The sequence below is a fragment of the Pleuronectes platessa genome, chromosome 12 (assembly GCF_947347685.1).
Source record: "Pleuronectes platessa chromosome 12, fPlePla1.1, whole genome shotgun sequence".
Classification (NCBI taxonomy): Eukaryota; Metazoa; Chordata; class Actinopteri; order Pleuronectiformes; family Pleuronectidae; genus Pleuronectes; species Pleuronectes platessa.
In genome coordinates, this window is record NC_070637.1 from 2,450,337 (window position 1) to 2,475,102 (window position 24,766).

At 43.8% G+C, this 24,766-nt stretch overlaps 1 protein-coding gene across 1 annotated transcript in view; it reads right to left on the minus strand.

Annotated features, from left to right (window-relative positions):
• The window catches only part of LOC128453446 (ras and Rab interactor 2), a 65,930-nt gene that overhangs the window by 21,364 nt on the left and 19,800 nt on the right, over positions 1-24,766 (minus strand). The window contains exons 4-5 of the mRNA XM_053436349.1: positions 5,262-5,472; positions 1,921-2,032 (exon numbers count right to left, since the gene is read on the minus strand). Of these exons, the coding sequence (XP_053292324.1) occupies positions 1,921-2,032; positions 5,262-5,472 (323 nt within the window). The remainder of the gene's footprint in view (positions 1-1,920; positions 2,033-5,261; positions 5,473-24,766) is intronic.

Here is a 24,766-nt window from a genome sequence, read left to right on the forward strand (position 1 = left end):
TTTTATTAACTGTCTCTGCTCCACTTACGACTGACAGCTCCAAACTTAAACGTCACTTACAATTCAATATACACTCATTATCAGCAGTAGCTGCAGTAGGTGGTGCTTCCCACGCAGCACATATCTCCACTACGCAAGCATTAAGAAATGCCAGTCTGGTGCTGACGCAGTCAAATGTGAGAACGCAGGTACAACAGAGGACAGTACACATTAGTAAAGTTTGGGCCTGTGGAAATACCCAGTTTTTCAAGAGACTGAAAATAGAACAGAGCAAAGAACAAAAGAACAACAAACGGGCTTAAAAGTGATAAAAAGCTTTACTGTATTGAAACCTCAGACGCACTGGATAGGATTTCCATGTGACTGCTTCAAAGAGACTATAGTACAGACAGGTACAAAAAGTATATTTTGGTATGTCTAAGAAGCATTTATATTGTAGGCTAGGGTGTGCTTTTATTTTGTTGAGCTGCACCAAACCATCAAGAAATATAGTGCATTCGGAAGGTTTTCTCATCTACACATAATACTCCACAATGACGAAGCAGTTTTTTGGAGTGTTTTGTTAATTTATTAAAAATAAAGGCGTGTGTGGAGGAAACCAGGAACTGGGCATCACTTTAGTAACACCATACCTACAGTCAAACATGGTGTTGGCAGCATCTTCAATATTTGAATAAAAAAAACTAAATAAATGTGCATTTCCAAACACCACTTTTATGGGAATATTGGGGGCTGGGTAATTGAGATATTATTACATCAAATTATTGAAAAAGGAATTCTCATTAGTCCAAATGTATTGGATATCTCTCCCATAAATTGCTGCAGTCCGCCGCTTCTTCTCCTATGTCTCCATCTACATCAGCAACATCTATCCCTTCCCAACCCTCTCTTGCAGCTTGAGCTTCTACGGCAGCAAGGGCTGAGGCATTGAAATATTAAAAATGTATGTACCATTCCGCCTTTCAACATTTAATTTGTTAAGTTTCTACATATTATGTTTTGCGAATATGTCTGGCTCAGATGGCCAGAGCACTTTAGACTCTTCAATTGATAACGGTTCGTCTGGATTGACAAAACATACTCATTGTCCAAGTAACCTACGACAACTCTTCATCTCACGCATGATCGTGTTTTGATTCAGTGTGCACGGAGAAGAGGGTCCATCATCAATGTTTTGTTTGTTTGTTTGTGAGAGAGAGAGAGAGGTGGGGGGAGAGAGCTGTATGAATCAATGCACTGTGCACAGTTCTCAGTAGAACTAGCATTTTACACATTAGAAACCGTAAAGAAAAGTAGAAAAAATAAATGTGGACTAATTTGCAGTCCATAGGAAATCAGAATGTTTGGTGACACAGTTTGATTGGTGTAAAAGTGGGTTACTTTGAACAAGTTTATTTTTGCTTGTGTTAGTTTATAGTTATGTTAATGTTGAACTCTTATGGTGAATGTCAGTTTCACTAATTAGCACAAACCGGAATAGTTGGAGATGGAGAAAATAAAAAAAAATTTAAGCATGAGAAATACATACAATTTTCTCATTGCATTTAAAAACCTTAATTTATGTATTCTGTATTTTATAACGTATGTGTGCCTCAGTGATTAAGGCCTATATGATAATTACAGGTTTCCGTATTAATGACAATGTCATGACTACAAGTACTTTGTCCGAAATCTAGCTGCCTGGCCTTTCCAGCTCGGTAACTGAGACAAATATTTTTGTGTGTAATCAAAGCAACTGCTGTGGGGATGAGACAGACTGCAAATGGATTTCCCCTGATCACTTACTAACTTCATTCAACTGTCTACAGCTCCTGTGTGAAATTTTTGAAGGAGGAAACCTGTTTGGCAGCCTCGTGTATTTCAAAGAACAAAAAACAGCAACATAAAAAAGGCATATGAACAGAGTTCCAAGATGCTCACTGTACTGGCTCTCCTTCACAGGGAAGTCTTTGACAGGAACTGCAGAGTCTTTGTCCATCCGAAGAGATATAACTTTCCTCTGCAGACTGGCTGACTTCCTCACCACAAACATCTGCAGGCCAGGAAAGGACATAAGTCAGAACATACAATAAATAAAGTTCCCTCAATACTGATGAACTGCATTGTTATTTTTGGAAATTTGTGAAAGATTTGTAATATGGCAAGGTTTGTTATTAGATACATGTCTTCCAACATGTATTATTTATAGGGATGCACCGATATGGAAATTCTTGGCCGATACCGATATTTAAAATAACAATCTGGACGATAGCCGATACCGATACCGATATTTGTTTATTTTCTTTTTGTTGTTATTCATTCACCCTTTTGTGTCAGAAAAATAATTAAATCATTATTTAGAAAGCACTATTTAAAAAAATGTCAGCCCTTCATCACTCTTATCTTTTAATGAGCACAGATTGAATCAGATTTATGAAACAATCTTTGATTTAACTAAACTTTATTTAACAGAGACATATTATGCCCATTTTACCGCAAGTTGAAATGGTTCCTTGGGATCTTAATGAAATGTCTGTAACATATTTTGGTCAAAATACCACAAGGGTAATTTAAAACAGTACCTTTTTACCCTGTCTAAAACAGCCCTGTTAAGGTATCATTATAGAGAACGCTCTTCTCATTGATTTACGGTAGCAGTATTGCCCGTTTATTAGATGTGTTACGGCTTCTGTGTGTATGATGTATGTTGTCAATTCCCTTGTTACCTGTGCATGAGACGGATGAATACATACTTTTTACACCAAGTTACACTGCGTGAGTCAAGATAACTTAACAAGCCCTCCTCAGTTTGACCTGTTTTGAGTGTCGGGCAGAAATCACATCGCGTCAACACCCACCGTGGCCCTTCGCGATGCTTGTTTTAATTAAATAGTCGGATTCCCCTGGTCCGCACCAGTTCTCAGTCAGCTGCTAGGCGCCAGCCGGAGGGTTCCCCCAGCGGGCGCCGTAGCTGAGGTGATCCACGAGAAGGGCCCGACACGCGTCCAGAGTGACCGCCGCTGACCGCGTACCCGGTCCCCTCCAACGATGGACACCGCCCCGCGGTACAAGAGAAAGAAAGCCCCCCCACCAGTGACGCCGTTAGGTGCCACCGGATGAGGACCTCCCGGTGCCGCACACTGAGCCTCCGGCGGCGCGGAGAGGAGGGCGACGGAGGGACTGCTCCCCCAGCTGCGGCACGTGCCCAACGGTTTTACCACAAATATGAACATCGGCCAATGATATCGGTGAAAGTCAAGTTTATTACCGATAAGCCGATATCAGTAAACGAGGCGAATATCGGCCGCTACCGATGTTCGGCCGATAAATCGGTGCATCCCTAATTATTTAATATATCTAATGTATATAATTTGAAAATAAAAATAATAGTGGAACACTATTGATTGGTTCGTCAAGTTATAGTGAAAACATCGGCTTCAACACTGTGGCACTCACAGTCAGTGTCTCACATTTTAAGTGACATATGACTTTGTTAGCTAATGGCTTTGACTTTTTGTCAAACTAAACACAGATTCAGGATAAACACCATTGTTTTGTTTTTTGTGTGTGAGTGTGTTTGTTTATGTGTGTGTTTAAGTGGGAGGGTGGACACATATTCATAGTAGTGTATAAGTTATTCTATATTATACTTCCACTCTCCTCTACAAGTCCAAACGTAAAGGACAATTTAAGTTTCTTACAGTAAAATATAATTTAAGAGGGTTTACATTAAACTGTATAAGGTCTGAGTATACATTACTCTGCCAACTGGTGTGTAATGTACGATGACTTAGAAGTAGATCTCACTCAAACTACTTGAAAACAATTCTACTGATGAATATTTGCACCAGCAATGATAGATGGAATATTATGAGTTGTATCTTTAATTTATGACTTTTATCTTTCAAGACCAGTTCATCCATATTTGTGGCAAAGCAGAGACATCCTGACAGCTATGAAAAATTGGCAAGAGATCATAGAATAAATATATTGAACATTTGTCCACACACAGTGGACAATGACTGTGGACTATAGTGGCATCCGATCTTGATGGTGGATCATGATCTTGCTGGATGCTGACCATGGACTATGATTACAACAACACTGCTTGATATATAATATGTCTCCTCAGATACTCTACCATTACTGACAATAATCCATCAATTAATTTAACTTCCATTATGGTACAAACTGTTTATTCTGATCAATGCTGCAAATACCCTTATCCTGCTGATATTCTCCTTTACACTTGACATCTATTGCACTTCTGTCTGTCCTGGGAGATGGATCCCTAACATATGGCTCTCTCTGAGGCTTCTACGTTCTTTTTACCCTGTTAAAATGTAGTTTTTCCTTACTCTTGTTGAGGATTAAGGGCAGAGGATGTCACACCTTGTTAAAGCCCTATGAGACATATTGTGGTGTGTGAATATGGGCTATACAAAAAAATTGGATTGATTGATTGAAAAGGAAAAATTTAGTGGCCATTCTTTATCAGAATTCCTAACAAAAGAGGGTTTATAATATAACTCTGGACAGGCCCTTTTTTAGGTAATAGGTATCTGCGCACCTTATCACAACAACTCTACAACACATACATAAATCTCTTCTGAATTATTGAGAAACATAGTAATCTGCTCTCATTGTCTGTTATACACCTTGTGGTGGAAAAAAATGTGGCTGAAACCTATGTTATGGTCTAAAAGTAAGTTTTATGATCTGTTTATCTACATACATTTACAAACTCTCCAAAGACTCTATTACCTGGACTGTTTCAATTGTCTGAACTATGTATGACCTGAAAACTGTCAGACCCTTTAGACTTCCCAAAGAACTGAATGTATATGTGCTTATCTCCAAAGGAAACACATGTAAATCAGTTGTCTGTGTTTAGATAGCTCTCTCCCTGGGCCTTCAGAACCAGTCTGGATTGGCTGAGAGAGGTAGCCTTAGTCATCCTATGTAAGATCATTGTAGTTGACTGTCCTGCATCTTCACTGAGATCCTTGTGACTCTCTTTGTTGAACCTTCTGCAGAAAGACCCTTATTAAATACACAAAGACAAATATGGTGTTCCAGCCTCTTGTATTTCCAGATTTCCATCAGAACCTATAAAGTGTTGAAGAGGTAATTGTAGCAGTGATGAAGGAGGATGTGGTTTATGGTGTTGTACTGTATTGCATTTTGTTTCTTGTATTGTGTTTACTGTTTCTATGTGTGCTTGTTGAACTTTGAGTGAAAGCATTGAATACAAGAAGCCGCAGTCGCTGCTGTTCCCTCACCCCTGTGGGCTGGTTCTGTAGCATGATGGTGGCATCCTGGTGGCTGAGAAACAGCTGTAACCACACAGCATGTGTATGCACCAGTCTGTCCAGAACACTGAGCCGGAGATGGAGGGAGTCGTAGCCCGAATCTCTCACCCGAGCTAGTCCAGGACCAATCCCAGCGCAAGGCGATGCCTGCAGGAAGAGACCTGCCACCTCCTCACCCAGCCTGAAAACAAGGACACACCAGGATTACCTCTGAATTTTGTAACTAAGGCAACTGTTCACAGGATTATAGTATGACGGAAATGTGATTATTCATTAGTTTACTATTTTGAATCTATTGTAATTATTCTGTATACTCCCTTTCTGAAGAAAGGGGAAACAGTTCTTTACTAAAGTGAGGCTTGTGATAGACTTGATTATTGGAGTTTACAAAGATTGAACACATGCTCATAATGACTATTGCCACCAAAGAACAGAACAGAACATGATCCTGCACAAGCACAGAAATGGACATTTTCCTGATTTACTCTACGATTTGCAAAGAAAGGGGAAAGAAACTTGGTAGATGTAGAGCTAAGGACAAATTAGCGCTGTTATTGCTCCAGAGGAAGCTGCAGGTGAACTTCAACAGAGTGATTTGTGGCTCTGCACTAAAATATTTTCCCGGTTTCCCAATGATATACATTGGCAGTGGTAGAAGTAGGATTAGTAGCAAAATGATTCAAACTTAAACCTTGTGAATGTCATACTATTTTTAGCACTGGTGCATATATGTGTCAGTAGCATTCACTAAAAATAAACTTGTTCTAAATTATGCTGCATTATGTGTAATCTAAACACAGGGCTACAATCTTACAGTTTATTTTATCGGTAAACAGTTGTAGTTGTCAATCAAAAGGAGGGACCTCATTATTTCCCCATCGAACTGTAGTAGAGTGGTTGAATATAAATACAATAATCTACTACTAATAATAGTTCACACACACACACACACACACACACACACACACACACACAGTGAATTAACTTGTTCAGCCAACAGTAAAGGCCAATGTATGCTTCTCCGTTTTGACGGATACGGACAGATAGGACTGCCTTCTTTGCCATGGAACGCCCTCTACGGGCTCCTCGGAGAGCTCTTTGTGCAGCTCTGATTTTTCTAACTACATGTCGGCAGGGCGGAGAGCCTACGGACAGCCATTGGCTGTGATTGGTCCGCTAACGACAGTATTTCGGAAAACGACATCCTTTCCGGACCTCAAACTTCCTGTTTCATTTCCTATATCACAATAAACCCAAACACAACTACGATTCTACGATTAATGTGACAAGTGTGTTAAGCCAGCGGAGCTGTCCGGCTGACGGTGGCTGGTTAGAGCACTTACAGCATGTCACATTAGGTTATAACGAACTTTCATAACGGCACTAGCGTCCTAGCCACCATGCTAACTGCGGCGGTAACTGTGCAAAAACATGCTGTCATGACTTTAATTCCACGGCTATCATGACACTATTTGTCAAACACCGACAGCTTAGAAGCAAACACTTGGTAGTAGTTAGTATCCGGAGTCCCTGCTGACTGTGTGTGGAAGCTGGGGGGAAGCTAGTTGCCTCCATGTAGCTTCAAGTAGTGGAATTAGCAACACAGTTCGGAAACAAGACCGGGGAACCTTTGTGCTAAGAAACGATAAAATAAGCATTTTGACCCGCTGGGTGTCGCTTTATTTAATTTAGATACCATCGTACACTGTGTGTGTGAAAAGCCGGGAGCAGGTAAACTATGAACGTGGACTTCTTCTGAGAACTCATGAGGTAGGCTTCTCTAAGCTCGTCTTCCGTTGTGCCACCTACTGTTCTGGCGCCCAATTGTTTTCAGCACCGGAGAACTATAAATCAAAAAGTGTCCGTCTGATCCGTCCGTCCATAACGGACTCGGAGAAGCATACATTGGCCTTAACAGAAGCAAACATAAAAGAAAATATTTTGGAGACTTCCTATACAAAAAATTACAAAGCAGATAAAGAAGTTGAATTTTTTCACAGGGTCAAAGCGACCAGATTCTTTCACCTTTCTGAATACCACAGAAACAATGCCACTGTAGAATCTGGTTGTGGAATCTAGAGGGTGTTTTTCTACGTTTAAGAGATTGATAGTTAGGTTCAGACAGTCCCTACATAAAAGATCCTGGCAAACTCATGAATACATCCTGCGTATTCTTGAAATAACTTGAACTGCTATGTTTAGGTATCTATTCATCACACTTCACACAACATTGCACAAAACACAAAAGCAAATGCCTAACAACCTAAAAGGCCTATCAAGAGCGCTCTCTGCTACACAGGGTGGTATCTAACATTCAAACAGGGATGTAGTAGGGGTTAAACACACTTAATGTACCTTTTTATTAACTTGTTATTGTCAGATTTGTTAAAGTTTGAGTCAAATTCAACACCACTGTTTACTGAGCATTACAGTTTACTGAGCATTGACAGTTCAGAGCTAGGGTTGTCACGATACCCAAAATTCAGTAGTCTGTGCCAATACTAGGGATGTCCCGATACAACTTTTTCACTTCCGATACGATACCGATATTGTAGCCTTGAGTATTGGCCGATACCGATATCAATACGATACGATATAGGCACAAATCATACATATATTTATTCCTTATTTTGTTGTGTGGAATGTTAGAAAAGGCTTGATAAAGTGATGTTACTGTTACTGATGTTGTAGTGATATAACAGAAAACAATAGTCAGCAACAGTAGGTATAGGAAAAACTGACCCATTTTTTATTAACCAATTGGTTACATAAATTTTAACCTTCAACATAAGAGTATTACCTCAACAAATCCAATAAAAACAAAATGTTATATTTAAAGTGCAAAATAACCACTGGTTACCAACATCATTATACAATTGAATAGAATAAATTAAATTTTAAAGTGCAAACAATTCAAGTTCACTTCAGTTATTTTTCTACTGTCAGCATATGTTGGAAACAACTGTGGGCAGGGACAAAAACAACAAAAACAACACAATATTGTCCACTGTCCAACTGCTCTAAGTTAAGAGTTCACACAGCTCCAGTTTCACTGACTGACTGTGCCCAAAACAATGTAGTAATTACTCTTAGTCTTCACTGAAGAATAGAGTGTAAACACAATAAACATATCACTCTAATAACAAGAACATAAAACAAATAATAATCAGTCAGTGCTGACTACCCTTACTACTCCTCCTCCTCCTTCTCCACTTTCTGCAGTCCGAGCATAATGTGGAGATTTTTTTTTAAGAAGATAAGCATTTCAGCATGCTGTGCTGTCAGCCTGCTCCTGTGCTCCTCAATGATAATTGACGCTGTGCTGAAGAGCCTTTCACTCTCCACACTCGTGCAGAGAGCACAGAGGAATTTAGCTGCTGTTGCTGCCATGGTGGGGAGTCGAGCTTGGTTTAGGCTCCAGTAGTGTAAAGGGTTGCTCTTCCGTTCAATCGGAGCCTCACAGAAGTAGCTCTCCATTTCACAGATTGCCCCTGTGGTGATCTGGTCAGACGGACCTGCTGCTGTGCTGCTCTCCTCCAGTATTTCGTCAAAGATGCTGCCAAGGCTGCTGCTTGCACCCGCCATCCGTGGAGTCTTGTTCACTGGCTCAGTCACATCAGGTGGAGGCGTGGTCTTCAGCTCTTCTTCTACTTTACATACCGCTGCCTTTAACGCTGCTTTTGCATGTCCCAGGTTTTCCGGGTTTGTGAAGTACCTGGCATAAATATAAAATATATAAAATAATGTAATAATAATGTATATTTTAGAGCTTTTCAAACCCAGTCCCCACACATTTGTGCTTACAGAAAGAAACACAGTCATGATAATGTAAACAGTGATTCTAATCTGTAACCTGTAATCTTATTTTATGCAGTCACAACACAGTCACATAGGCTACAACCAACTCAACTCATCAGATTAGGCTAAATAAATGTAAGAATTTAACATAAATTCCCTTACTTGTCTTTATAACGTGGATCCAGCAGTGTTGCCACGGTGTAGAGGGGCTCGGATTCCATATGCCTGAAACGTCTGTGGACTGCATCCAGAAGGGTGGCTTTCATAGTTAGGATCCCATGATCATCTTCACTCTCCTTACTGAGAAACCGTACCAGTGCATGGACAGAGGGGATGACATCGGCTGTGGTAGCAGAGGCGGCACTGACTAGAGTTGTTAGCTCTTCAAAGGGGGTCAGAACCTTTGAGGTCTTCTCTAACAGCCCCCACTGGTTTGCTGTTAGAATGGCTGGCAGGGTGTGGTTTTCTTCAGATGAGTAGGCATGCAGTGGCCGTTTTTGATGAATGAGGCTGTCAATCATGTACTACGTACTGCTCCATCGTGTCTGGACATCCTGCTGGAGACGTTTTGGTGTGACATTCAGCTCTATTTGCAGGTCTTCAAGGCTTGAATAAGCCTTGGGGGAATGTTTGAAGTGGCCCACTATTTTTCTCCCGTTGGCTAGTGCATCACTTACAGCTCGCTGTGACAAGACCCCTTCATGGACTACAAGCTGAAGAGTGTGAGCAAAACATCCTAAGCTTGACACACCTAGCTGATTCATTGCCTTTTTCATGTTAGCAGCATTGTCTCTTAAAACGACATGGACCTTATTTTTCTCAATCTTCCAGTTATGCAGCATCTCCTCCATGGCGTGCATGATTGCATCAGCTGTGTGCGATCCCCTGAATTCACGTGCATGTAACACTGCTCTCTGCAGTGTGAAGTCAGTGTCCACCCAGTGCGCAGTCAGGCTCAACAGAGACAGCGGACGATGGTCTGAGCTCCAGATGTCGGTGGTGAAGCTTATAGCATTTGCCTTCTCCACGTGTGCGGCAATACACTTTTTAACCTCTTCTTGCATCCGGGGTATAGTTTTGTCTACAATGTAGTGGCGGCTAGGAATAATGTAGCGAGGTTCGAGGTGCTCCATTAAGCGTTTAAACCCGACATTACTCACCACCGACAGGGGCTGGTCATCAAGCACAATAAACTGGGCTATCTTTTCTGTTATGGCCATTGCCTTTTTGCTGTCCCGTGGTAGTTTGTCACGTCTTGCAAAGCTTTCGGCCAGCGTGGGTTGCTGAAGCGAGCCAGAGGCTTGTTGCTTCGCCTTGCTGCTCTCGCGAAAATCCTCATGGTCTTTTTTGTGGTGTTTTTTCAAATGTGCGATGAGGTTGCTTGTGTTGAATCTTCCCGGTTCTGTCCCTCCACGGGACACTTGCGCCTGACAAATGTTGCATTTAGCTGCAACGTCTTTGTCCGAGTTTACGGTAAAATACTTCCACACAGCCGACATCACTACACCTTGCTGCAGGCACACACGTTGTCGTTGTTGTGATCACGTGGGCTGTGCATGCTGGATCAGAGACGCTCTTCTTCCGCGGCCGGCACCAACGTTAATTAAGGGGCATTACCACCTACTGTGTTGGAGTGTGATCAAACCAGAGTCACCTATTATAGAAGTCCTGGAGCGGTAAATGGACAGCTTATATCGGAGTTTTTAGATTCAGTCCGATAAAATCCGATATTCACTTTTTTGGCTGATATCGGACTGATTTCCGATATCAATATCGGATCGGGACATCCCTAGCCAATACCAGTAAAATAACACGATTCTCGATGCCAATTTCGATACCACGGTAAAAAAAAAGAGGATTTTCTAAGATTCCATCAGAGCTCGTTCACGTGAAGCAGCCACTCACTGACTGATCGGCAGCTTCTTATCAGTGGAAACAGTGAAAACACAGAGTTTCTCTGGTCTCAGCTGCACAGAGATCAGCGCTGCAGCTCCATAAGAGGCGCAGCACCAATGCTAACAGCTGGTATCGGCGCTCACGGTGCTTAAAAAAAACGGGCATCGTCGGTGTTTTGTTATTTTAGCATCGAATGGTATCGTAAGTATCGGTTCTCGTGACATCTCTATTCAGAACACAACCTCACCTTGCCCCCGACGATGGCACACGACCCCTGCTCTTTTGTGTTCTTGTTGTATAGTGCTTGCTGCTTGAACGTTCTCGAAGTCCAGTCTCACTTACAAATTTTTCGAGCACTTCTGTGTGCTTCCTGTATGAACTTTTCCATGCTGTATGAACGGTTGATCAAAACGAGACACAGACATAACAGTGGACTTTTCCCTTTCATCAGCCATACACAGATCAGCTGTTCCTACGTTGTGAGATGCTGTAACCTTGGGCAACAGAGGGCTGTTTGCGTGTAGTCATGTTGGTTTGTGATGTGATGGTAAATATGGCTGATTTCTTCATACTTCTGTAGTGGAAAAATGACTAAGTGTTCCTGAAACCTATGTTATATGGACTGTTTTAATGGTCTGAACTGTGTATGACCTGAAAACTGTCAGACCATTTAGACCCGCCACAAACAACTGAATGTATATGTGCTTATCTCCAAAGGAAACATATGTAAATCAGTTTCCTGTGTTTAGATTTCTTTCTCAAACTGCGCATACTCAGAGAGAGAGCCTTTAGTCCTGAGATCCTTGTGACTCTGTGTTGATCCTTTCTGCAGAAATCCCCTTATTAAATACAAAGACAAATAGGTGTTCCAGCCTCTTGAATTTCCAGACTTCCATCAAACTTCTTCACAGAATGTTTGGTGTCTGGGCTTGGCCCCTGGAGTTTTGGAGTATACTGCAGCAATTATTGTGTTAACAACATAGGCCTGGTGTTTCAAAGCCAGTGTTGTCATTCAAGATTTAGTGTAGAAGTATTTGAATGCAGTTCAGTCAGACAACTCGCGTTCAAATTTTTACTGTAGAAAGTAGAACAGGTTTCGTGTTTGGCGACTAGGCTACAACTTAATCACTCCCCCATTTGATACACAGGAATGATGGGAGTGATGAGCAAATACTTGTAACCCCCCGTCGGAGCACACAGGTGGATGTTGGGGTGGTGGAGGGGCTGTAGCAACTGGCAAAGGGGATGATGGGAAATTTCTCTCTGCTTAAATAGCCCACCTGCTAAGGTGGGTGTGTATTATAGATGGTTGTGGAGAGTGAGGTTTGTCACATGATATATGTCACATGATTGGAGCAGCGCAGCTCGAGTTGGGTGCCTGAACTAGCTCGCAGGCGTCGCTCCATATCCACCACTTTTTCAAATATCCAGCAAAGAAACCACGGCTAAAAATTAGGGTTGCAAAGGGGCGGACAATTTCCGGTAAATGTTCGGAAACTTTCCATGGGAAGTTAAGCTCAGGAATTTAGGAAACTTTGAAAAAAATTTTTTTGCAAAAGTTGGCCCAAAACAGGGAACTTAAATGTAATTGCGGCTTACAAGAACCATGAGACAGAGACCACGAGGTGACCCGGACCAAACCTCCCCCACACAAAGTGAAAGCTAATGTATGGCCACTGAAAGAATTAAAGCGGACATCTTATCTTTCCAAAAGGGAGAGATTTCCAAAATTATAAGAGAGTCACTTAAAAAACGGCTAGCGGAAGATTTAAATGCCCTCAAGTCCGAATTACAAGTGTGCGGTCCGAAATTGCTAATAACACGACCGCCATCCAAGCAGAAGTTGATCACATGAAAACCAACATAAAAGACATGAAGGGCGGCTTATCAACATGGTCCAACGTGGTGGAGGCACAACAAGCTACGGTAAGCAGCCTTCATAGACGGGTGACAACTTAACAGACCGATGCGAGGACATGGAGGGGAGATCGAGACGGTGTAATATCCGAATAACCGGCATTCAAGAGCAACCGGACTCCAGCTCCCACAAAACAGTTGCCAAAGTTATCAGAGAAGTCCTGCAGATGGGACCGGGACATAAAGATCGACTGACCGTACCGCACATTCACCATCAGGAAACCAGGAGACTGGGAGAAACAACGAGTGATCATAGCTCAATAACACAATGACGAAGATGCTGTAGAGATCCTGAGGAGAGCCCGAGACAGCAACGCTGGTGTACAACGGGAACCAGATCGCTATCTTCCCAGACTACACACCCAGCGTCGCCAAAGCCTGAGCCCTGTTCACAGACATAGAGAAAGCCCTACGAGGAAGGAAAAGAGACCGCTATTGTCTACTGTAGCCAGCCAGACTCCGCATTTCACACAACAACAAAGACGAGGACTTTCTGGATCCCAGCAAAGCCATGGAGTATTCCCAGAATAAATTTATCCCATCTACTGACGCTGGAGACTGAATATATCCCTACCGGCACTGTTAATCACAGCAAGGACTGCCCAGTGAGTTTTGCACTTTCACATTTTGGCCCATTATTTCATACTTTATTTTGTATTTAAATATATATTTTTGAATATTACTCAAATCACACCTGGGAACACAAACCCTTCTTGCTTATATTGTGCTTGTTATTTCTATTAATAGTATTTTTATCATTCCACTCTATTCACTGGCAGCTACCCTAAGAGGAGACTATTAGCTCTGCATGCAACTCAGACACTATTTTAACATGAGGAGCTGTTTGACATTACAAACCTATGCCAGGTACTGCAGGGGCCTAAATGGCAATTACTCGACACTGTCCTTTCATGCGTCTACTTTCTTTTCTTTTCCTTCCTTCTTTCTCTATTCCTTATGTTAGCACACCCATAGCATAGTCAATTCAATCTCGACTGTGCAACATTGCTGCTTGCCCTAAGTGGCTAGAGACCAGGTCCAACTCCCCACACTCCACATAATAGGAAACATGACCCATGTGATGACACTTCCGGTCATCACATGTTGATACTTCTGCTTCCCATCTCTTTGCACAAACTCCCAAAATATGCAAATTGCATATCGTACGTAATGGATCCACTAAAAGTTATAAGCTATCATTTCAAAGGTCTCCATAGCTCTGTTAGAGCGAAAGAAAATTCTGCATCAGATGAAACAAGCCATTAGTCACATTGCATTCCTACAGGAAAGCCTGTATCCATACTTACATACAGACAAATTTATTTCACACAAACACTGGTACATAAAGATACCAAGGGGTGATATATTATAGATAATGGTTTAATTGACGGGATAGAAGTGTCCCTTATAAATGCATATGCACCTAATGAAGACGAGCCTGGCTTTATCAGGACATTGCTCAATAAGAGCGTACAATATAGTTCAGGACTACTAATGATGTGAGGAGACCTGAATAGTGTAATGTCAAAATTAATCGACCAACAACCTGCTTCTAAAGCTCCACTCTCTAGAATGAGTAGAATGCTTAAATACCAATCCCTGGAAGCAGGCCTTGTAGATATATGGAGAAGCAAGCTTCCGAGACGCAGGGATTTGACCATCTATTCAAGCAGACATACATCCTATTCAAGGATTGATTATTTCTTTATCACTAAAGCAGAGCTACATAGGATAGTAGACATTGAGATTCTGCCTATAACTGTATCTGATCACGCACCTGTGGTATTAAAATGTGACATAGGCCACAGACCAAAATCTAAACAGTGGAGACCTAATGCATCTCTCCTTAAGGATTAAGAATTTACCTCCTTTATCACAGCAGAACTCAAGGAATTCTTGACTATCAATACCTCGCCTGAAACGACCCCTCTTATATTGTGGGATTGTGCCAAAGTATTGACACTCTCCCAGCTGAGTGTGCCTGACTCCACCTGCAGGTGGATCACTGACTTCCTGTCTGCAACACGTGAGGCTGGGGAAGCATCTCTCTGAACTCAGATCCATCAGCACCGGTTCCCCTCAAGGCTGTGTTCTTTCCCCTCTTCTCTTCTCCCTGTATACCAACAGCTGCACCTCCAGTCACCAGTCCGTCAAACTCCTTAAGTTCGCGGATGACACCACCCTCATTGGGCTAATCTCTGATGGGGATGAGTCCGCCTACAGGTGGGAGATTGACCATCTGGTGACCTGGTGTGACCGGAACAACCTGGAGCTCAACGCTCTGAAAACAGTGGAGATGGTTGTGGACTTCAGAAGGAACCCAGCCCCACCCACCCCCATCACCCTGAGAGACGCCCCAGTCGTCACTGCGGAGTCCTTCCGCTTCCTGGGCACCATCATCTCCCAGGACCTCAAATGGGAGCTGAACATCAGCTCCATTACCAAAAGAGGTCAGCAGAGGATGTACTTCCTGCGGACGCTGAAGAAATTCAACCTGCCAAAGACAATGATGGTGCACTTCTACACCTGCATCATCGAGTCCATCCTCACCTCCTCCATCTCCATCTGGTTCGCTGCTGCCACTGCCAACGACAAAAGGAGGCTGCAGCGGATCATCCGTTCTGCTGAGAAGGTGATCGGCTGCAATCTGCCATCTCTTCAGGACCTGTTTGCCTCTAGGACCCTGAGGCGGGCAGGTAAGATTGTGGCTGATCCCTGCCACCCGGGTCACAAACTATTTGAAGTTCTTCCCTCGGGCAGGAGGCTGCGGGCCATCAGGACCAAAACCTCCCGCCACAAGACCAGCTTCTTCCCGGCTGCAGTTGGCCTCATAAACAAGGCCCGGGACCCCCACCTGACTCAGACTTTTATTCCGCCCCCACACCTTTAGGATGTGTTAAATTAACACATTACATCATATTATACTATACTGCATCACATTGCAATCGGACACTGTTTACTGTTTTGCATTTTGCATATCACTTTTTACATCTTTATCTTTTATATATTTTTATTCAGAAATGTTTATGTCGAAATAAATGTTACTTTGTATGGAAAAAAGTGAGTAAATAAGAAGTAAACAGTGAGTAAATATATACTGGTTTTCTATTTTTCATTGCTTTCCTATGTATGTTGTATTTATTGTGTTTTTATGTTTCTATGTTAATTGTAAGCACCAATTACCAGAGCAAACTCCTTGTAGGTGTAAACCTACTTGGCAATAAAATACTTCTGATTCTGATTCTGATTCTGATCAGAGGCCGTATTATTTAATTTACACTAAATAATTTACATTAAATATATGAGAAGAGCAAAAAGAGGCAAAACAGAGAGAATTGGAAGATAAAATAAAAGATTTAGAACATAAACAATTGGCGTCGGCCAGTCTCCTAAATTACCTAAACGCAACACAGAGAGAACTCAACAGCCGACCATCAGATAAAATTTATGGAAGTTTAAGATTCACAATGTCATGGCCCCTGCCTCACCTGCCTTCTAGTTTCTCTCTTTCTCTCTCTCTTTCTCTCTCTCTCTCGCTTGTGTGTGCAGATGGCGTCACTAATTGCTGATGAGGGCCTGGTGTGCTGGAGTTGGGGTCTTGACTGACCAGCTGCCTATAAAAGCTCCACTCCTGCTCTCAGTCGGTGCCGGACTATAGACTAAACTCTAGTTAGTTGTCGCAGCTTCATATTGTAAAGATTTCCGTTACATCCTGTTCGTTCCCGTCTGACCCTCTCTGTCTCCCTGCCCAGGATCAGCAGCTGGACTACTGCCCCGACTCCAGCCCCTGCCTGCCTGTCTGCCAGTGGTCGTCCTCCAACCTGAAGGTCGGCGGTTCGATTCCCAGTCTGAACCATCTGCATGCCGAAATGTCCTTGGGCAAGATGCTGAACCCCGAATGGCCCCCCATAGAATAACAAAGTACTGGGATAGATGCACTGTATGAATGTGTGTGTGAATGGGTGAATGTGAAACTGTAATGTAAAGCGCTTTGAGTGGTCATCAAGACTAGAAAAGCGCTATATAAATACAAATCCATTTACCATTTACCATCCTGCCTGTCTACTTACCTGCCTGCCTGTCTGCCATCCTGCCTGCCTGCCTATCTACTTACCTGCCTGCCTGTCTGCCATCGTGCCTGCCTGCCTGTCTACTACCAATCTGCCTGTCTGCATTATTGGAGATCCAATAAATCACATTAGACTTTACTTCTGCCTCAGCCTCTGTCTCTGCCTCTGTGTCCGAAGCCTGGCCGTAACAGTATAGTCCAGCCACAATGGACTTGGCAGAACAAGCTGAGGCCCTCAGACAGGCAATGGCTCTCCAAGGAGTACAGCTGGGCCACCACGACGAGGCTCTGCACAGCATCCAAGATAAGGTGGATCAGATCACCACCGCCCTGTCCACTCTTATCGCCCGGCTGGAAGCCGGTCCTGCCGTCGCCGCTCAGGCCCCTGCTCCTGTTAAACAAGCCCTCCCAGCCGCCCAATCTGCCTCTGCTGCTGGCACTGCTGCCCTCGAACACCCGGATTCCCCCACCAGCTAAGTACTCCGGCGATCCGTAGACTGACCGTCCGGGAGTTCGTAATTCACTTCCAAAGTTTGGCGGTGGAGTCGGGCTGGAACGATGCCGCGCTGATCACGGCGTTCCAGAATGGCTTAAACCAGGACATTGGGAGGGAGATTGCACTCCGCGGGAAGTTTAAGACGTTGAATGAGGCAATTCAACTCGCCATTAAGACCGGCGATCAACTCCACCTGTGGCGTGCTGACTCCGCTTGTTCCCCGGATTACTGTCGCCCCGAACAGCTGACTTCCCTCGGGCCCCGCCGAGAAATGCCGGAGATTCCCGAACCACAGCCCATGCAATTAGACGGCCTCCATCTGTCTTCCGGGGAAAATAATCGCAAAATGAAGACCCAGTCCTGTCTGTACTGTGGCCGAGCTGGTCATTTTCTTGCCAATTGCCCCGTCCGTCCGGTAAAAGGTCCGGCTCGGCAGTAGGGGGAGAGATACTGTCGAGCCGTGTGGTGAGTCCCTCTCCTCCGGACCGTCCGCAGCTCGATGCCTCCCTCTTGTGGCGAGGGAGGTCATTCCCTTTCATGGCTCTAATTGATTCAGGGGCTGATGAGAGCTTTATTGATAGTAGGGTTTGTCAGCAGTTGGGCATCGAAACAGAGCTCCTCGATGTTCCACTGGATACTAGGACCCTAAATGGTAATCTACTGGCCAGGGTTGACCGAAAAACCGTCCCCATAACCGTACGTCAATCTGGGAATCACCAGGAGAAGATCCATTTTCACGTCATCGACTGTCCGCATGTTCCCCTACTCCTGGGATTTCCCTGGCTGAAACTCCACAACCCACATTTTGATTGGACAACAGGGAACATCCGTTCCTGGAGTTCATATTGCCATTCTCACTGTCTCCGTTCTGCCCTAAACCCCACATCTGAGCCGTCGTCTGTAGCAGAGCCCCCGGACCTGTCCTCGTTTCCCCAAGTTTACCACGACCTCGCCCCAGTCTTCAGTAAAGAGCAGGCTCTCACTCTTCCTCCTCATCGGCCGTATGACTGTGCCATTGAGCTTCTGCCTGGGGCCCCTCATCCCAGCAGCCGACTGTACAACCTTAATCGTCCTGAGCAGCTGGCCATGGAGAAATACATTCAGGAGTCCCTGATGGCTGGGATCATCCGTCCGTCATCCTCTCCAGTGGGTGCTGGCGTTTTCTTCGTCGGAAAGAAGGACGGCACCTTGAGGCCTTGTATAGACTATAGAGGGCTGAACAACATAACAGTAAAAAAACAAGTATCCTCTGCCTCTAATCGACTCTGCCTTTGTTCCTCTTCAGGGAGCTTCCATCTTCAGCACCCTGGACCTACGCAACGCCTACCATCTGGTGCGCATCAGGAAAGGCGATGAATGGAAGACTGCTTTCAACACACCGTTAGGTCATTTCGAATACCGCGTTATGCCTTTCGGCCTTTCCAATGCCCCAGCAGTCTTCCAAGCCCTGGTTAATTATGTGCTCCGGGACATGCTAGGTCGTTTTGTGTTTGTATATCTGGATGATATTCTTATCTTCTCCCGCTCTCTTCAGGAACATCAAGATCATGTTCGCACAGTGCTGCAGCGACTCCTGGAGAACAAACTATTTGTCAAGACCGAGAAATGTGAGTTTCATGCCACCACTACTTCCTTTCTCGGTTTTGTCATCTCTCAGGGGGAGCTCCGGATGGATCCTGCAAAGGTCTCTGCTGTTGCGGACTGGCCCACTCCCACGAATCGCAAACAGCTGCAGCGATTCAATGGCTTTGCAAACTTTTACAGAAGGTTTGTGAAGAACTACAGCACAATAACAGCTCCTCTGACGGCGCTCACCTCCTCCTCAGTCCCGTTCCATTGGACTGCTAAGGCCGAGGCGGCCTTCTCCGACCTCAAGCGCATGTTCGTCTCCTCTCCCTTCCTTATCTATCCTGACCGGTCACGGCAGTTCGTTGTGGAGGTGGATGAGTCTGAGACTGGGGTAGGTGGCATACTCTCTCAACGCTCTCCCAGAGATAACAAGATGCATCCGTGTGCTTTCTACTCTCACAAGCTGGAGCCCCCGGAGAGGAATTATGATGTAGGCAATCGGGAGCTACTTGCTGTGGTGTTGGCGTTGGAGGAGTGGCGACACTGGCTCGAGGGTGCGGAGCAGCCCTTCATTGTGTGGACCGACCACAGGAACCTGTCCCATATTCAGACTGCCAAGCGTCTGAACTCTCGCCAGGCAAGGTGGGCCCTGTTCTTAGGAAGGTTCAATTTCACCCTGACTTTCCGTCCAGGTTCAAGGAACGTGAAACCGGATGCCCTGTCTCGCCAGTTTACGGTGGAGGAGAATCCCGCTGAACCAGAGACCATCATCCCTCCGTCCTGCATCGTTGCTGTCCTCACCTGGGAGATCGAAGCCACGGTCCGTCGGGCTCAGACCGCCCAGGTACTGGACCCCCTAACTGCTTCTTTGTTCCAGACTCTGTCCGCTCTCAGGTCTTGCAGTGGGCACGCTCCTCCCGCCTTACCTGTCACCCGGGGATCCACCGAACCATCTCATTCCTCAAGCGACGCTTCTGGTGGCCGACCATGGACACGGATACTCGCTCTTTTGTAGCAGCTTGCACCATCTGTTGTCGGAATAAGACCTCCACCAAGCGCAGTTCTGGTTTGCTCCGTCCTCTGCCAATCCCTGGTCGTCCGTGGTCCCACATTGCCCTGGACTTTGTAACAGGCCTTCCCCCGTCTGGAGGTAATACGGTGGTCCTCACTATAATTGACCGTTTTTCCAAGGCTGCTCATTTCATTGCCCTGCCCAAACTACCCTCTGCTCGGGAGACGGCTGACCTATTGGTGCAAAATGTCTTCCGCATCCATGGCCTGCCATCAGACATCGTCTCTGACAGAGGGCCGCAATTTACGTCACAGGTCTGGAGGGCTTTCTGCACGGCCTTGGGAGCGACCGCCAGCCTGACTTCTGGTTATCATCCCCAATCCAACGGCCAGACCGAGCGGGCCAATCAGGAGATGGAGGCGGCACTCCGCTGCGTCTCCACGGCGGAACCATCGTCCTGGAGTGTTCGGCTGCCATGGGTGGAGTACGCCAACAACACACTCCCTAACGCAGACCTGGGCATTGTATGGCCCCCGGGCCGCATCCGGCCCTTTGGCTGTCTGTGACCGGCCCGCGTGAGGTCAACGGAATATTAGGAATCACACATAAAGAAGTGAACATCATGCAGAGAATACAACAACATTTCTTTTATTTTGAAGGTGCCTTTTTTTAACATTCACCTGACGTACATCCTGAATGGGAAGTGTAGATTTAACCATGCTTGGCTACAAATGTAAAAGTACATGCCATGTGTTACAACAGACGTCAATCAAACTATTGTCTCATTCATTTGTGTAATTCAAGGTTTACTGTATGCTTTGAAATTCTCATTGTTAGCTTAAATACTAAATTTAGTCTCTTTTGCATGTATACACTGAGGTCTCACAAAATGTTTGGTCATGGAAAGTTGGTTTAAAGTTATTGAAAGTCATGGAAAAGTCATGGAAATCCATGGGTTAAAACAGTGTATGAACCCTGTGTATTATACATCAGGAGGTGTTGTGTAAGTCAGTGCTAAAAATGAATCATGTTACTGATGTCGCAACTACATTAGTTAACTTTATCAGGGCAAGAGCTGAATCACAGACTGTTTGTTGCACTTTTGGAGGAGCATGAGACTGAACATGGGGACATAGGCTACCACACAGCTGTCAGATGGCTCAGTCTGGACAAAGTGCTTAAAACAGTATGGGACCTGAGAGTTTTGTGAAAAGGAAGGCAAGGACAGCCCAGAGCTCTCAGATGCAGACTGGATGGAAGATCTTGCATTTGCTGTTGATGTCACTGCATTAATGAATGAGCCAAATACCAAACTGCAAGGCAAGGGCCTATTTGCACATGAAATGTACAGCCTGGTGAGACTTTCATGAGAAAGTTGCAGTTTCTTTCAAGCCAGCTGGAGGGTAACATTCTCAACCAGATGCCAACACTGAAAGAAGCCACACCATCAGTGGATCACCTCCGCAGGTACACTGCTGGCAGAGCACTTTAAGTCAGTATCACTGCTAATGTTTTATTCTTCTCTCAAAGAGGAGAACTTTTCATACGTGAGGAGGCATGCTCAGAAGATGTTGATTCTCTTTGGATCTACTGACATATGTGAACAAACATTTTCTGTGATGAAGTTTAATAAATCCAGATACAGATCCTCTCTCACTGATGATGACCTGTCAGCTGTCCTTCGCATATCCACCTCAGATATTCAACCTGACTTCAGTGCACTTGTTCATGCCCAAAACAGACTAGATTTCTCTCACTTAACAAGAAAAAATAACGCAAATGGGGTGATTAGACTATATGCAAATAGTAATAGCACTTTGTATACAGTTAATTTAAAGCTGATCTTTGGAATACTGCAAAAAAATTGCATACTTTGTTCACAACTGCTCTTGTAAATGTTGATTAAAGTGTGATATATTGTAGGCGTTATTACTTTGCCTGCCTCACTTTTTCATTGCCTAACCATAACATTTACTCTTACCTGTAGAAGCTTATCAAATTAATATGAGTAGAATTAAGTTCAGCTTATTGGTCCGGCCCTCCACAACTGTCCATGTTTCTCATGTGGCCCTTTGGGAAAACTAATTGCCCACCCCTGCCCTAACTCCTCCTCCGGTATGTCTCCTTTCCTCTGTTCTCTGGGCTATGAACCCCCTCTGTTTCCCGATCAGGAGGCCGAGATCGCCGTCCCTTCGGTCCAGGACAATATGCGTCGCTGTCGTAGCACTTGGAGCCTAATGAGGAATGGGAGATCAAGCAAGTGATCTCAACGCTCAAAAATGATAAAAGCAGAGGACCAGATGGAAATATTAATGAAATTTAAAAAACCTTTAAGGATATGTTATCACAACTGTTGCTAAATGCATACCACCATGCATTAGAATCTAAAACTATGGCACCGTCTTGGCAAGAGGCCACTATAGTGGTAATTCATAGAGAAGATAAAGACCCAACAGAGTGCCAATCCTACAGACCGATATCACTGCTGAACGGGGATCTGAGTATTTGAACAGCAATCTTAGCATATAATCACTGAAATCATCCACCCTGATCAGACGGGATTCCTCACTGGAAGATACTATGGCGATAACTTATTTAACATGATATCCCATCAAAAAGAAAAGAAATCAAAATCAATGATTATGTCCCTTGATGCTCAAAAAGCATTTGACCGGGTATCATGGCAATATTTATTCCAAATCGCTAAAACGGTTCAAATTTGGCCGCAACTTTTTTAATTGGATACAAACATTATATTCATCACAACAGGCAGCTGTTAAAGTTAATGGATATAGATCAGAAAGATTCACACTGGAACGCGGCTGCAGACAAGGCTGCCCTTCATCACCCCTGCTGTTCGAAATTAGTGTCGAACCCTTGGCCCAGCTTATCCGAGATGAAAACAAAATAAAAGGAACTGTATTACATAAAGAAGATAATTAAATATCCCTTTACGCTGATGATGTATTATTATATCTGACGCAACCTGCATCAACTATACCACAAGGAACTCATCTCACAATATGGATACTACTCAGGATACAAGGTAAATGTGGAAAAAACAGAGGCTGTGGATGTCAATGGTAACATCTCAAGAATCATAAATATCCAAATTGGATATAAATGGCCAAAAGATGGTATAAAACACCTTGGCATATACATCTTCCCATCCTTACAGAATTTGTATGAGGCCAATTATAGTAAAATAATTCAGTGCATTGTTAGTGACCTGGAATGATGGTCTATCCTCCCTCTGTCCCTGCTTGGTCATGTTGAAAGTATTCGCATGAATGTTCTGCCGAGAATTATCTACTTATTTCCGATGCTACCCATAAATATTCTGGCAGTTTATCTGGCAAAAAAAAGCGTCCTAGAATTAGACTTAAAACCTTACTAAGGTAAACAGAGGCCTTAAACTTCCAAACTTAAAATATTACTTCTGGGCTGCACAAATTAAACCTTTAATAGTGTGGATTCAGAATAGCACATACACTCGCCGGCTTAATATTGAAAAAAACCTATGCCCAGAGCCCTTACAAATCTTGCTTTTTTTTAGATGCACCCATAAAAGAACTGGCAGTGTGGACTAAGATCACTCTTAAAATCTGAAAACAAAATACACTTTTTGTGACAGTTTTTGGGCTTCCGAATTTAATTTCATCACTGACAAGCATTGGATCTATGAAGACCTTCCTAACAATCTAGACACGGGCTTTAGAAAGTGGTCAGATATGGGATTGGTTTACCTGCACCAGCTATTTAATGAGGGTCTCCCCAAAACAGATTTCTTTAGATATCTACTATTGAGAACTTTTCTAACAACACACAAAAAGGAAAGCTTTTAAAACATACCCCTTTAGAAGGGTTCTTAATAGAAATACAGATGGGGAACGAAGGTAAGAAAACAATAAGTAAACTATATAACATATTTCTATCTATGAATCTACATAATTCCCTACAGATAAAGCAGAGATGGGAAGCGGAAATGAACAAGGTCATACCACAGAATACCTGGGAGAGGATGTGCACAGAGGCACACCTAGTTACAAATTCAAACACCTGGAGGGAATTTAAATTGAAAATAATTACCAGATTCTTCAGAGCATCAGATATAGTAGCCTAGATGGGCCCGACACATTCAAACTTGTGCTGGCGGAACTGTGGCACACGTGATGCCAATCACACACATATATTCTGGCTCTTCCCTTAATTAAACGCATACTGGAGAGAAGTCTTTGACGCCCTCAAAGAGATATTCCAACAGGACATCCCACGAGACCCCACAGTAGCACTATTAGGAGCGATGCCTGAAGGCCTGGACGGGAGGGCCAAAAAATACCAGCTAAACATACTACTCACAGCAGCATTGAATTTTATAACCATCAGATGGTTAAAACCCGACCCCCCACATACAATATATGGACCCAAAAGGTATGGGACATCTACCCAACTAATCCCATATGATTAAGTCTCCAAAAGTCTATATTTACCAAACGATGGGTTCCTGTCGCAGCGTTATTAATCCGATGAGGGTTACTAATACATGTTGCTCGGCCCATTGGTTGATCTGTTATCTATTAATTCTCTCTATACACGGACATTATACACCATCCTCTCTGAAAAGCATATATAGCACCAGTGATACTACATTCAGTAGTCGACAATTATTATTTCTTCATCCCCTGTTTTTTTTTTGTTTTGTTTTTTTTAAATTGAAT